Below are 11,468 nucleotides of genomic sequence, written 5' to 3' on the forward strand. Positions count from 1 at the left end.
CTATTAAATCTATTATTTATCTATGAATCTATTATTTATTATAAATTATAGATTATTTAAATCTATTATTTAAATATTAAATAATATTTAGTGTATGGGTAAATGGAGGTAATCTTCAATCCTAAAGAGGGGTGGAAAATAGTGCACGGATCTCACTCAGATTTCTGAATCATAGTGTTTCCGTGTAAGCGCCTCTCGGAGGGGAGGGTGATCGGGCGGCCGTTCTGTTGGCAGAAGGGCATCTATTTCCCCAGCATTCCCCTGCATCCTCCATAATTCCTGTGTCTGTCCTTCTGTCTGGCCATTCTTCAAGATCGACATCATCTGGAGAGATCTCGTCTGCGCTGTTTGGCTTTTGTGGGCTTTGAAATATGGCAAGCAGCTTTGCAAGGATTTTATCCAGTAAAAGGAAGGTGGGCATCTTGTCGTTGGTCGGTGCGGGGTCTTTGACCGTGGGATTCTTCCTGAATAGAGAGCAGCATGTCAGTGCTGGAGCGAACGTCCGGAGAATCTATCCTGCCAGGTAACTACATGTATACAGTACACTGGGTTCTCTGTGCAAACGGTAAAGCTAATTGCATAGCGTCGGCTGAAATTCCAACTGTGTAAAATGGAATGTCACACAAATGCCTAAGTAGGCATGATTATTGATTCTGGGTTATTGACAGACCCAGAGCTGATCCAGTTAGACACAGTGTTACAAATTCCACCGGGTCGTGTGGGAATAAATACAAATTACGTTCTATATTATATTATATTATTATACAGAAAAGCTTTGTGATTCAGTGCAGAATGCTGTTGTTTACCGTATGTTGTGTTCGCAACAATAACACATCAACACATTTTCTCATCTTCTATAATTTCTGTTAAATACAGTAGCCTACAATGATACTTGTATATAAATCCTTTTAATTTTCACTTTTTACATATAAAACTCCAATTCCGAAAAAGTTGGGACAGTATGAAAAATGCTGATAAAAACAAAAAGGATTATTTTTATAATTTATTTGTAAATTACATTTACCCTTTGCTATATTGAAAGCACTACAACTACACATTAAATGATGTTTTACCTTGTGAATTTAATAATATTTTTCTTTTTTCTTTTTTAAATGTACTGTAATTTCAAATCAGATGATTGCAACACGCTCCAAAAAAGTTGAGACATGGGCAATTTAAGACTAATAGAAATGTGACGAGGGGGGTGATGCCCGTCTCTGAAACTAGAATTGAATAGCTTTCTAGCAAAGTCAAGACACAGCTGAATTAGAGTGTACAGTCCAAGGAGACAGAGAGCATCTGAGTACCCTAAATACCTTTGACCAAGTATCATTTTTCAGATCTGTTTCTTCACACTTTCCAGCCTTTTAAATAGATCTATAGCAAAAGAACTGTGCCAAACAGGAACTGTATACTCAGCACAGGGCACACGTATCATGTATAGATGGTAACCAGTTCAGGATCTTGGACACCACATTTCTGTAGCCGATGGAGAACAAAAAGCTTGTTGTTGGCCGAGGTCAACACTTGACTCTCCCATCTCAAATCACTCTGGATGGTGACCCCCAAAACTTTAACAATGTCATATATTTCCAAGACGTTCTGTTCAATAAAGAGTAATGGCCAAGCCAGTACCTGCTCATACTAGTGACATGTAAACCCTTGAATTTCTTTGGGTTTCATTTCTATCAAGACCATTCAATGTCTGTTGGAGGGTACAGGGTAGTTGAGGATTCCAGCTCTGAGCCATAGTCAAATCATCCTCATATTTCCAGTGGTCTATTTCATCCTGGAGAGCACTGTTGATTAGTGCTAGGAAGATTATGGGCCCTAATATAGTTCCCTGTGCGACTCCACATTAGGGGTATACCCAATCAGAAAAATATCCCTGATAACGCAATGTGTTTATTATGTAAATATTTTGCTCTTAAAATGCACCTTTAATGGTTGAACATTGGCCATGTCTCAAAGCCTAGTGAACCTTATTCAAAGCAGTGCCATCTTTGATTTTTGACTGGAATGACAACGAAGCTGTTAGGATAGACCTACAGTCTCTTCAACGGGTTGTACAGTTGTTTGTTAAGTACAGTTTGTAAGTAATTTTGGATTGTTCTGCAGATGAAACATTGAAAAATATCTTACCAAGAATTTTCCGAAGACAAAAAAACTCCAGACAACATGCGTTGTCGAAAATTATATGATCTAAGAGCTTTTTGATAGCTTTATTCAGTTCATGTCATTGAAGAGAGGGCTATTCTATCCCTTAAAGCAGGGGTGGGGAATGTTAGGCCTCAGTGCCATAGTATAAGGCCTGCAAGATCATTTTACCTGGCCTACAGGTACAGGGCCATTTGAGAAATAATTTTTGAAGCCAAAAACAATTGCCTTGATTCAGTAAAACTGGAAAACAAAACAATAAAAAAATTATATTATGTTATAAATTAGATTTAAATGATAATAACGCAAAGTTTTAGTTTTCTAACACGGAAACCTAAACAAAACCTAAGTAGCGTCACAAAAAGAGTAGAACGCAGGTGTCTCAAGATGCATTTTTAAAGTTGAAATTCTTTTTAACCAGACCTGGCATCTAAAATCCGCAGGGATTCTGCGTGAGATAAAATAGAGATAAAATAAAATGTAAAAATAGTGACATGCGCCACAACTGTCAAAAACATATATAAAGCGCATATTTACATAGAAAAACTATTGGTGTAAAAGGCCCGTCAGTTGGTTTTGATGCGTTCAGAGCGCGGCAGTTATGCCCAGAAATTTTGTCTAAGTTGGTAACTCACTAGATGTTGAAACACAACCATTGTCTGGAATTTTGTAAAATGAAATCTTTTCTAAAAATTCTCAAATTGTTTGCATTAGCTCTGGCTTACAGTAGTTCATATTACCCAACAGCGCTGAATATCCAGATTTGCGAAAGCACAACAATTGTATGGCCAGTCACCTGTCACCTGCTGTATACGCCAAGCTGTGTGATAAAGCCACTCCGAATGGTTACACTTTGGACCAAGCCATCCAAACAGGTGTGGACAATCCAGGCCATCCCTTTATTAAGACAGTCGGCATGGTGGCAGGGGATGAAGAGTCATACGAGGTAATATGAGCAGATATTATTAGAGACATAAAGTAAGGTGTATTAAGAGAAGGCCATTTATATGGAGGACTACAGCTCACCAAACCTGTTTCATGCAGGTCTTTGCTGACCTCTTTAACCCAGTCATCAAAGAAAGGCACAATGGTTATGATCCCTACAATATGAAGCACCCCACAGACCTGGATGCCAGTAAGGTAAGAGGGAATGTTTTAGTTGTCTCTACATGTGTATTAATAATTGCTCCTGGAAGGGCCACTAATGTTGATTACTAATAAAATTAATATTGACTCGTCCGTCCTTTTCTTTAAAAAAGTAAAAATTAAAGTTACAGTTAGGCACATACAATGGAAGTGAATGGGGCCAATTTATGGAGGGTTTATTATTTTAAAAGTTTATAATTTTATAAAAGAACTAACATTCTGTTAAAACTTGTGTATTATTTGAGTTGTAAAGTTGTTTTAAAGTCATTTTAGAGTTTTAGAGTTTGTTGACATTGCATCGTCATGGTAACCAAGTTGTAAAATTGGCTATAACTTTACATAGAAAAGGTTAGTAAGTGATTTGATCATGTTTACATGCATATTGTTTATGTCTTGTGGCAAAACTTTTGAAAAAGTGAGTATTTTAACATTTACAGATTGACCCCATGGCAAGTCACAAACAGGAACATTAAAGTTTCAGGTTACTTCCATTGTGTTAAATCTTGGCCATCTTTCGTCCCATCAGATACGGGGTGGCTTGTTCGATGAGAAGTACGTGCTGTCGTCAAGAGTCAGGACAGGCAGGAGTATCCGGGGCCTGAGCCTGCCCCCAGCCTGCACCCGTGCTGAGCGCAGAGAGGTGGAGAGAGTTGTGGTTGATGCTGTGGGAGGCCTACAGGGTGATTTGGCTGGCAAATACTACAGTCTCACTCTAATGACTGAACAGGAGCAGCAGCAGCTTATTGATGTGGGTATATACGCTATATATGAATGCTGAACCCTGTCAACAATGCAATCGAGACAGCATTAGCTGTTGTTCACTCAACTCTATAATCTTTATTCACACTGTGAAATGCGTATATCATATTTGACAGTGTAATGCACTATTTGTTTTTGTTTTACTATGCAGGATCATTTCCTGTTCGATAAACCTGTGTCACCCCTGCTGACATGTGCAGGCATGGCTCGTGACTGGCCCGACGCGAGAGGCATCTGGTGAGCATAACTTTCAGTAAGAAGGAAGCAACCACCGGCCCTCCAAAGATACAGTGCATTGTACATTTGAGACAGTTGTAAATAGAAATCAATTGCTTATGCAGCTGAATGATCCACTCCATCTACCACACTCTAAGGGGCTGTTCATTCCGAATGCATCAGTCAGCGCAGTTTTATAATTTTTTCTTTCTATGCAAGCATGCACTGGATCAGTGGTTCTCTACCTTTTTGACTCAAAGGCCTCCCATTGTCAGATATTTCCTGTGGTACTTCTGCAGTATTGATGTAAGAAACTAGGAGTGTTCTAAACAAATTATTTGACTGCGGCCTTGGTCCGTGTGCCTTTGAATAATTTGTTTTCTCATTTTTGTCTTCAAAACAAAATATCCAATAAACCATTAATTTATCACATTTGATCACGTTATCTCTCTCTATCACAACAATTTATGTAGTATCTGCTTGTTTTCAATTTAAAAAGAAATAACCAAAAACAAGAAAACAAATATTTTGTGATTAAAGCTTGAATATTTGTTTTGCACAAGTGGGCGAGCTTGACACTCCTGTTTCCACTGATTGGTCAACACGCCTCAACCCCTTCATAGCGAATAAAAGTACACCAAGTGATGAAGAGCATGTAGCTCAAAATGTCACGTTTAAACAAAGACAAGAAACACTGAACGCAACTTATGCAACACCCCCACACCCTTGAAAGCATCATGTATTTACTCAAAGCAGTAAAACCAAATTACTATAAGCACAATAGATAGGTGACATAGGCATGGTTGATGGACACTGACTGATCCACAACACATCAAGCTTAATCAAATTGTGGCTAGAAGAGCTGATTATTTTATTTAATTCCCATTAAGTTTTAAACACATTCGCTGTCTATAATAACATTTTAATGCATAATGGTTGAACGCATATAGTGAAGCCATGTCTGTATGCAGATCATATAGTCAAGATGTTAAAGAGAGACAGCTGCATAATGGATAAGGGTTTCATTTTATTCAATCATTTCATGGTTATGTGTTGTATCCTAAAAATAAAATGTAGCCATTAAAAATGTAAAGTTCATTCATTGATCTATGTATATGTTTTATATATATATATATATATATATATATACATAGATCATATATATATATATATATATATATATATATATATATATATATATATATGAACATATACATAGATCAATGATATATATATATATATATATATACTATATATATATATGAACCCACTGATATATATATATATATATATATATTCTGTTCTGTTTAACACATAGCATACTATATATGGACATTTACGCCCCCACCAATATTTCCTTTTAAAAATGTACACAGATAGACATGTCGGGCAAAATAAAGTCCTTTCTGACTGTTGCCATGGCAACGTGCACACCTGAAAAGCATCGCGAGCACTGCATTGACAAAAAAAGAAAAAAAGCTGTCCTTAATTTGATAAACTTTTGCGCGCACCATGTCCCGTGTGAAAAGGCTTTTATTCTGAAGAAAAGGAATGAGGAAGAACAGATGACTTTACAGGTTTAACCAATCAGTAGAAATGGGCGTGTCACATCATCCACTTGTGCAAATCAAATAGTGAGATTGTACACTTAATTTAAACTTTTGAATGAAAAAAGGAGTTCCTGTTTTTCTAGTTCTTATATGAAAAAAAGTGTTCTCTCAATTTTGTATAATTTCTTTCTAGATGAAAAACGAGTAAAGTTCAGAACTTCTGTTCTGAAGTTACTAATTATACAAGGTACACGGATTGGCCTGCAGTCACATTTTTGTTTGCAGTTTACCAGGGTTCCCGAGAATCTTTAAAAAACCTTAAAAGTCTGTTAAATTCAGATTTCAAAAATTTAATATTTTAAATGATAGAGCAAAAGTCTGAATTATCATTTAAAGAGGTCTTTGGAAGAAAATCGTGATATGACCTTATCTGATTATCAAACTACAAAATAACTTGATTTAATTAAATAAATGTTTGCGCTGCATTCTTTAAAGTGAACATGCAGCACTGTTGTATTTTCTCTAAGCACGTGGGGGCTTGTGAGTGTTTCCAGCTGTTGCAGAGCAGTTCGTAATTATTAGTCGTAAATTTATGACAAGCGACCATTAATGATCAACTGTTGTTGATGATGATGTAGTATTGATAAAATATGACAATGTTTACTTTTATTTGTTTATATTGTAATACGCTGTAGGTCATTTTAGTAGTGAACATTTTATTTCCCTTATCTGTTTGAATGAGCAGCTGGAAGCAGTGAAATGCAAACATTTCAAAATAAGAGTCATCGGTATATTTCAGCCTTTACCGTTAAAGGTTGTGTGCTGTGAATCTTTCTTTTTTTTCCTGGTTAAAAACTGAATCTGGATTTTAATTCAATTTGGACTCTTGCAGCCTCTGTCTGGGCCTCCCCATCACAGGAATACTAAGGAGCATTTAAAGGAATATTCTGGGTTCAATTCAAGTTAAGCTCAGTCCACAGCTTTTGTGTCATAATGTTGATTACCACAAAAATAATTTTGACTTGCCCCTTCCTTTCCTAAAAAAATAAATAAAATCTGGGTTATAGTGAGGCACTTACAATGGAAGTCAATGAGGGCAAATTTTTTTACATTAAAATACTCACTTTTTCAAAAGTATAGCCACAACATAAACAATATGCATGTTAACGTGATTTTACTATGATAAAATCACTTACTAACCTTTTCTATGTAAAGTTATAGCCAATTTTACAACTTCATTGCCATGACATTGTAATGTCAACAAACCCAAAAACCATAAAATGACTGTAAAAATGACAAATGTGTTAATGCTTTTATAAAATTATCTTAAAATTTCAGATTTTAAACTCTCCAAAAATTGGCCACATTCACTTTCATTGTAAGTGCCTCACTCTAACTCGATTTTTGCTTTTTTTTTTAATGTAAAGAAGGGACGAGTCAATTTTTTTTGTATTGAACTCGTAATATTCCTTTAATATAGGCTACCAATTTGAAAAACTATTGGCAGATGACTTGCCTTTCTTGCAACACATTATTGTATCAGCAAAGTTCAATATCGGCCGACCTGTAATTTGTATTTATTTACATAATGATACATTAACCAATTTTAATGTGATATATATGTGGAAACATGTCTCGAGTATTATAATATTGCATATATCCTACCCTGTTTTACTGATAAGCATTGTTAAGGGCATGTTGAATGTGTGCCCCTGCCTGTTTAAGTAAGAGTCTGTGATACATGATTTATTTTGAGTTTGTGTGGTTTGTTTTGGTATAGGGATATGGTATTGATTTTATTTGTTCAAGTCTTGAAAAAGTTCTTAAAAAGTCTTAAATTAGATTTTAATAATTCTGCAGCATCCCTGTTTGAGACGGTGTGATATTTCAGGACACCTAATTCAGTGATATCTGTCAGGTAATAGGGACATTTGTTTTCTTGCCATTTAATAAAAAAATGCTTAAAGCACCTTTGACAGCTGCTATTTTTCTCATTATGTAGTATTCTCGTGGCTGTAAGGGTTGAGTGATTTTATGGCTGACAATGCTCTCTGTTGGTGTAGCGTTATAGCCCCAAATAGTCTCAAGCCTTACGCTTGGGTCTGATATTGATCACACAGTGTGCCTAAAGCTTGCTAACATCGCCTGCAATATTCATTCTCTTCTTCCTGCTGTCTCCAGTCAAACTTGATTTGGAAAATACCTCTTTTAATACTCTAGTGTTTTTGAGCTACCAAAGCACTAAATGACATAGGTAATGCCTGACTTATACCATTTATGGGTTGATTCGGTGCCCCTCTCTTTGTGTGTCACCCCTATGCGTTGCAAATACTATACACAGTATATGGTTGGTTATATGTACTCCTGGTCACAGGGATATGTTTACAGGCCAAGGATAATGGCCTCAATATTGCTACAGATGATATAGGATAACCTGATGTCTTTCAATGGCAGGCATAACAATGAGAAAACCTTCTTGGTGTGGATCAATGAGGAAGACCACACTCGTGTGATCTCCATGGAGAAGGGGGGCAACATGAAGAGGGTCTTTGAGCGTTTCTGCAAGGGCCTCCAAGAGGTGAGCTCACACAATTGTATGTTGTCTCTTGATCAGTGGTAAAGCTGCACAAGCCTTCATTATTTATCCAACAGTGCTCTGTGAGAGACACTGCAGCTGTGTTTATTGTGGCTGTGAGAAATGCCTTTTTGTGGACATACAGTTGTAAAAACATCATCCTACCAGACTTGAATCTGTGTGTAATTATGTGTGTGCGCCATTGTCTTAATTTGTGTTAGTTGCTGATTCTAAAGGGGAAATTGTAAATATATTTTTGATTATGCCTTTAATTTGAACAGATCACTCATGGATCATTCTCTCAATAACTTATTGTGTCCCTCAGGTTGAGAGACTGATACAGGAGAAAGGTTGGGAATTCATGTGGAACAAGCATCTGGGTTACATCCTCACCTGCCCATCAAACCTGGGCACAGGCCTACGAGCCGGTGTCCATGTTACCCTTCCTCGTCTCAGCAAGGTGCTCTCTCCAGAAAATAATGACAAACTCTCTCTAAAATATAGCCCAGTGGAAATGTTTCTATTCTGTGCTCCAATGCATATGCAAAATGCAGTGACTGCAAATTTAGTCAAAATTTTCAAACTGGGATCCGGTGTCTCCCATGGGGCCGCAATGAGGAGCTAGGGTGTCTGCAGAAAATTTGAAGGAAGAAAATATTTTACAAAATGTATTTGAACAGAAAGGACTGCAAACCAAATCTGCATCTAACAAATAGTATTTCTAAGTGGCCATCTGTCCTTTCTCACAACATATGTTCAAGAGCACTAGTTTGTATGTTGTGTTTTTCTAAGATGTTTTAATCGCTACAGTTGTCTTTAGCCTGCACACTGATTAGTTCTATTAAAGGAATAGTTTATCTAAAAAATTAAAATTCTCTCATCATTTACTCACCCTCATGCCATCCCAGATTTGTATGCCTTTCTTTCTTCAGCAGAACACAAACAAAGATTTTCCAAAGAATATCCCAATTCTGTAGGTCCATACAATGGAAGTGAATGGTGGCCAGAACATTGAAGCTCTAAAAGTACATAAAGGCAGAATAAAAGTAATCCATTAGACTCCAGTGGTTAAATAAATTTCTTCAGAAGCAATATAATAGGTGTGGGTGAGAAACAGATCAACATTTAAGTCTTTTTTTACTCTAAATGTCCAACTTTTACCAGCCTTACCAGAAGGTGGTGATATGCATGAAGAATGTGAATCACCAAAAGAATGTGAATGTGGAAATTTATCATCATATCGCATCTAACGACATGGATTAATCTACTGGAGTTTTATGCTACGTTTATGTGCTTTTTGGAGCTTTAAAGTTCTAGTCACCATTCACTTCCATTACATGGACCTACAGAGCTGAGATCTTCTTCTAAAAATCTTAATTTGTGTTCTGCAGAAAAGGAAAGTCATACACATCTGGGATGGCATGAGGGAGAGTAAATGATGAGAGAATAAAACATTTTGGAAAAGTGCCATAAATTAACTGATAAATAATAAAAAAAAAAAAAAAAAAAAAAAAAAAATATATATATATATATAACTAATACCAAAACCTAATACAAAGTTCATATTTTCCATATTAAATAATTAGTTTTGTCATAAAATATTTTTATTATTTTCTTTATAATTTCATGCTATGATTTATACAGAGAATACATGGGTCGATATTAATGAAAATATTTAGCTGCTTTTATATTTTTGGAATGGGTGTCCCACAATAGTGGATTATAATATTTGGGGCCCTTAGCATAAAAAAGTTTGAAAACCCCTGTTTTAGGCTATGTGACTGACAGGTTTGGCTCAACTATGCTCAGATTTAGAGAAAATTGAATAATCAAAAAAAAAGCTATTTTTCTCAGTTTCAGTGTTGCTACAGTTTTTCTGTTGAAGAATAAGTCACCCCTTCTGCATTTTTGATACTATTCTCAGTTAACATATACTGTATATCATGTCCGTTATGGATTAATAGTATATGCTTAATAGATTAATAGTATATGATTAATAGATTAATAGTTAATCCATAGTTCACATGAAAATGTCATGCCTTGCATTTTTACTGTATAAATCTTTTCTCTTGCAGGATCCTCGTTTCCCTAAAATCCTGGACAACCTGCGGCTCCAGAGGAGAGGGACTGGGGGAGTGGACACAGCAGCTGTTGGAAGCACTTTTGACATTTCCAATCTAGACAGGCTGGGCCAATCAGAGGTCAGTGGCATGAAACTGCAGAACACAAGAAAGAAGTCTGTTGCAGCGCATGATAACTTCATTATGAGCATTTAACATAGAAAAATATGCAGTTATTACCTTACTTTATAATAATTGTAAGCCTCTTGTCTGTTGTGTGCTCAGGTCCAACTAGTGCAGACAGTGATAGATGGAGTGACCTATCTTATTGAGTGTGAGAAGAAATTGGAGAAAGGCCAAGACATCAAAATCCCTGCCCCCGTCAGCCAGTTTAAATAGACTGGCAGTAACCTCGCCCCTTCTTTGCTCCTCCTTCTCCTGGCTCCTCCCTTCCTCCTGTCTGTCAATCCTCCTACAATATTCTGCTAATAATGTTCCATACAGCATGCCTCTGTGTGTTACATCAGTCATATACTGCACTCCAGTATAAAAACAGGAGTGAATGTATCGTACTTCATGATTGTGTTAATGTGCCACTGATGATTTGTCACATTGTAACTTACTTGATTGTGTTGCAATAATACTATTATAACCATTGTCAAGATTGCCTCAGGTTTAAGAGAATTAAACAGATGTTTTTTTGTAAAAGATGATGACGATATAAATTGCTTATTGAAGGACTTTCAGTGCAGCTGTCTCAAGGGAGTGTTTTATTGTGTATTTTACTGTGGTTCTGTGTGAAAGCCAAAACTCCATGGTCCACTGATATAATGCATGTTTAAGCTGGTATTCTTCAGGTTAACTAGCACAAGTTCAGCAAGTTTTTTTTATCTTTTCCCACTCTGTCATTGTTCTCAGTAGACTCAGCATGAGTCTTGTCAAAGGTGACAGTAACACAGCTAAAACAGCTTCCATGTACCATTATGTTAGAAAGCTCATATCATG

The 11,468-nt window shown here is 36.4% G+C and overlaps 1 protein-coding gene across 1 annotated transcript; it reads left to right on the top strand.

Moving 5' to 3' along the window:
• Positions 1-182: 182 nt before the first annotated feature.
• Positions 183-11,203, top strand: LOC127640399 (creatine kinase U-type, mitochondrial-like). The gene is made up of 9 exons (XM_052122930.1): positions 183-523; positions 2,905-3,103; positions 3,202-3,297; positions 3,830-4,051; positions 4,214-4,299; positions 8,283-8,406; positions 8,729-8,863; positions 10,479-10,604; positions 10,749-11,203. The coding sequence occupies exons 1-9, from the start codon at positions 372-374 to the stop codon at positions 10,860-10,862; spliced, it is 1,254 nt and encodes a 417-aa protein (XP_051978890.1). The 5' UTR covers positions 183-371; the 3' UTR covers positions 10,863-11,203.
• Positions 11,204-11,468: the final 265 nt, after the last annotated feature.

This window comes from Xyrauchen texanus, chromosome 49, assembly GCF_025860055.1.
Source record: "Xyrauchen texanus isolate HMW12.3.18 chromosome 49, RBS_HiC_50CHRs, whole genome shotgun sequence".
NCBI lineage: Eukaryota > Metazoa > Chordata > Actinopteri > Cypriniformes > Catostomidae > Xyrauchen > Xyrauchen texanus.

Excerpts from the sequence above, each read along its gene's own strand:
- LOC127640399 (XM_052122930.1), top strand. The coding sequence starts at position 372 with ATGGCAAGCAGCTTTGCAAGGATTTTATCCAGTAAAAGGAAGGTGGGC. Across the intron at positions 3,104-3,201 it reads GGGATGAAGAGTCATACGAG|GTCTTTGCTGACCTCTTTAA; the intron begins GTAATATGAGCA and ends TGTTTCATGCAG. Across the intron at positions 4,300-8,282 it reads CCCGACGCGAGAGGCATCTG|GCATAACAATGAGAAAACCT; the intron begins GTGAGCATAACT and ends TTTCAATGGCAG.